Source organism: Arachis ipaensis, chromosome B9 (assembly GCF_059453495.1).
Source record: "Arachis ipaensis isolate K30076 ecotype BB chromosome B9, ASM5945349v1, whole genome shotgun sequence".
Lineage (NCBI taxonomy): Eukaryota > Viridiplantae > Streptophyta > Magnoliopsida > Fabales > Fabaceae > Arachis > Arachis ipaensis.
In genome coordinates, this window is record NC_142444.1 from 51,106,605 (window position 1) to 51,109,552 (window position 2,948).

Here is a 2,948-nt window from a genome sequence, read left to right on the forward strand (position 1 = left end):
AACACACCTATTCAAATAAAGATATTAAAAATATTTTCTTATAAAGATTTTTATGTTAAAAGTATATTTTTTTTTTGTTTATCCACATTTTAAAGAAAGATAATATTTTTATAATATATCAAAATTAAAACCTACAATTCATCATCTAATAATAAAAAAAAATATCTTCACATGAAATCAATTAAAAAATCTTTAGGATAGCATCCACCTAACAAAAAAGTAGTTCAAGTTTTTGAAACTTAACAAAGAACGAAACTTTGGTTGAAAGCTGGCTTATTGATGCCTAGTATTGTGCTGCAGAAACATATTCATATGTGGCAGCAGTTCTACATCACCAGCATTAGTGAAGATAGAAGATTGCCCATGAAGATGGTGGTTAATAACTATGAGCTTGCATGTTTATTGCATCATTCTGCCGCTGATGTTGTGCATTCATCAGTAATGATGGATGTTGGCGATGATTCATTCCCCCTGATGATGATGCTTCTTGTTGAAAAAGATCACCATAACTCTTACTCTGAGGTTTATACCGCTGACTACTACTCTGAATTATTGGCTCCGTCGTCGAGAAATTATGAACTGATGAGGGCTCATCAACAATATTATTATCATAAAAGCTGAAAGGTGATGGTCCCTGCAAATCAGGATCATCAAGCAACATGCATATGTCAGTATTCTGTTCCTCAGTAGTGTTGTTTTCGACCCGAAAAATCTGTTCTGGGGTTAGAGTTTGATGATAATTATGTGCAGCAACGTTGTCTTGTATTATGTTTCCATAAACATTATAATTATAATAAGAAGCAGCAGCAGGAACATGGTTAACTTGATTTGATGCCGTATCCATATTATCGTTGTAGATTCCATTCTCGCCGTCGCCGGCCAGTAACATTTGCTGTCTATAACACTCTGCCTCGTCTTCCTCATTAATAACCATATCCGCATCTAGTTCAGAAAGCTGCATTATGTATATATATTTTTATTCCAAGGACAAGGTAAGTCATAAATTTGATCGTAAAACAATTTAATTAGTTATAGGAAATGAATGTTAATATAAAAATAAGGACATACTAGATACTACTACTACTACTTCTAGTTTTAGGGAAAAAGTCAGATTCTTATACATTAACAGCAATATATAGTAATATAACAACTACATGTAAGGTAAGAATCTTAAAATCTGATTTCATCTAAAAAATTAACTAATAGTATTAATTAATTAAGAGTTAATCATGTGAGAATCAACAGTAGACAGATCAGAGAAGTAGTCAAGGTAGAAAAGAGGAATAAGGAGTTAGAAGAGTAGGAGTTAGTTACGGCAGTTATAACAGTTTCCTGTTATACTGGTTCTTGTAACAGTGTACATATGCAAAGGGTAACTAGCTATTACATTATGTATGACTGAATTGTTCATCATTTTCTTTAATACTACTCAGATTTCACATTCATACTTCTCTCTCTTCTATGATTCTTTCCCTGCTACTTATTGATACTCATTGTTCTTTACTTCATCAAGAACAGTTCTTTGTTTCATCAAGAATAATTCACTTTCAATTCTCACTAACAAAGTGATCTTGAACTCTAAAGAACTATTAATTTTTTCATCAGATACAAAAATATCTAAGTAGTAAGAGAAATTAAACCTGATCAAAAAAATCATTGTCGGCAACTGGATGATGAGATTGAGAAGATGGTGATTCATTATCCACCGTTACGTCATTGCCGCCATTATTATTATTAGTCAAAACACATTGTTCTTGTTCATCTTTGATGATTCCATTTCCATACTTATTCATGCAACCCTCACATCGACATCGACTAGAACAACCAACTTCAGCACGGAAGCAAGCGCAATAGTTGCTCTTGCACTTTGACTTTCTGCAGTTGCAACCTTTTCTGTGCCATGCTGCTGTTTCGTTCTCACCAAAAATAATTTTGGGTTGAAATGCGTGTGGATCACGCAATTCGATTTCCTTTTTCTTCTCGTCCACAAAATCCTTATTCTCCCAAATATTCAAGCACCAATTGCAAGAACAAGAATCGTTGCAAAAGTCTCCGGCACGAAGGCATACACAGAAGAGGTTCATGCATTGAATCCTTCGGCAGTTACAGCAGCTGCCATTATTGTCACCATTGTTGGATGATGATCGCTTCCTTTTCTTGTTGCCACCACCTGGACTACTTCCAAGAGAGGCCATGAGCGGAGTGAGTGAGAGCTTGTAATAATACAAAATAGATTCTAGATATGGTTGGGTTTTTTTAATTAATTAACCCCCTTCCCAAGTTTGTCATCGTAATATTTCTTTAACCTTGTTTTTATTCCAGTAAATTACTATTACTACCTTCAGAAATTTTAAATGGTGATAAATTTACTTGAAAGGTGATCGATGAATTTTATTAAAAAAAAATTGGTAAAGTATATTTTTTGTCACTGATAAAATAAAAGTTTTAAATAATAACTCTAAGTTTTATTTTATTTTAATTTTATTCCAAAAATTTTTATTTTTATCAAATATATTTCTAACGGCTAATTTTTCAACCAATTCAACAACAATTTCATAAGAACAACCCTCAATACAATTTATAAGTATTTTTAAAACTTTTATCAAACTTGAGAGATAAAAAATATATTTTATCCAAAAAGAATTAAACCAGTACAGTAGTAAAATGATGCAAAAACATGAACTCATCAATGAAATAGTAAACTAACGAAACAATAAAAATGTATAAAGAAAAAAAAGTATCTATTATAAGACACACCAACACTAGAGAAATGTGACCATGAATTCCTACAATCAATTGAACTTGTCCAGAATTTGAGAATAGAAATTAGTAAGGAAAATTCAGTGTAAAAGAACAGAGGAGAGACAGATGAGAATAAAAGAAAATAGAATTCAAAATTAAGAGAGAGAACAAGTTAATACCACAATGTACTAACGAATATAATGCTT

The 2,948-nt window shown here is 31.9% G+C and overlaps 1 protein-coding gene across 1 annotated transcript; it reads right to left on the reverse strand.

The window, feature by feature from the left end:
• Positions 1-305: 305 nt before the first annotated feature.
• On the reverse strand, positions 306-2,195 carry LOC110267050 (uncharacterized). The gene is made up of 2 exons (XM_088498967.1): positions 1,648-2,195; positions 306-971 (listed from the first exon to the last, which is right to left on the reverse strand). The coding sequence occupies exons 1-2, from the start codon at positions 2,193-2,195 to the stop codon at positions 377-379; spliced, it is 1,143 nt and encodes a 380-aa protein (XP_088355093.1). The 3' UTR covers positions 306-376.
• Positions 2,196-2,948: the final 753 nt, after the last annotated feature.

Bases quoted from the DNA above. Each gene is read 5' to 3' on its own strand.
- LOC110267050 (XM_088498967.1), bottom strand. From the start codon at position 2,195: ATGGCCTCTCTTGGAAGTAGTCCAGGTGGTGGCAACAAGAAAAGGAAG. The intron at 972-1,647 runs TGATCAGGTTTA...GGAATAAAAATA, and splicing joins GTTGCCGACAATGATTTTTT to TATATACATAATGCAGCTTT.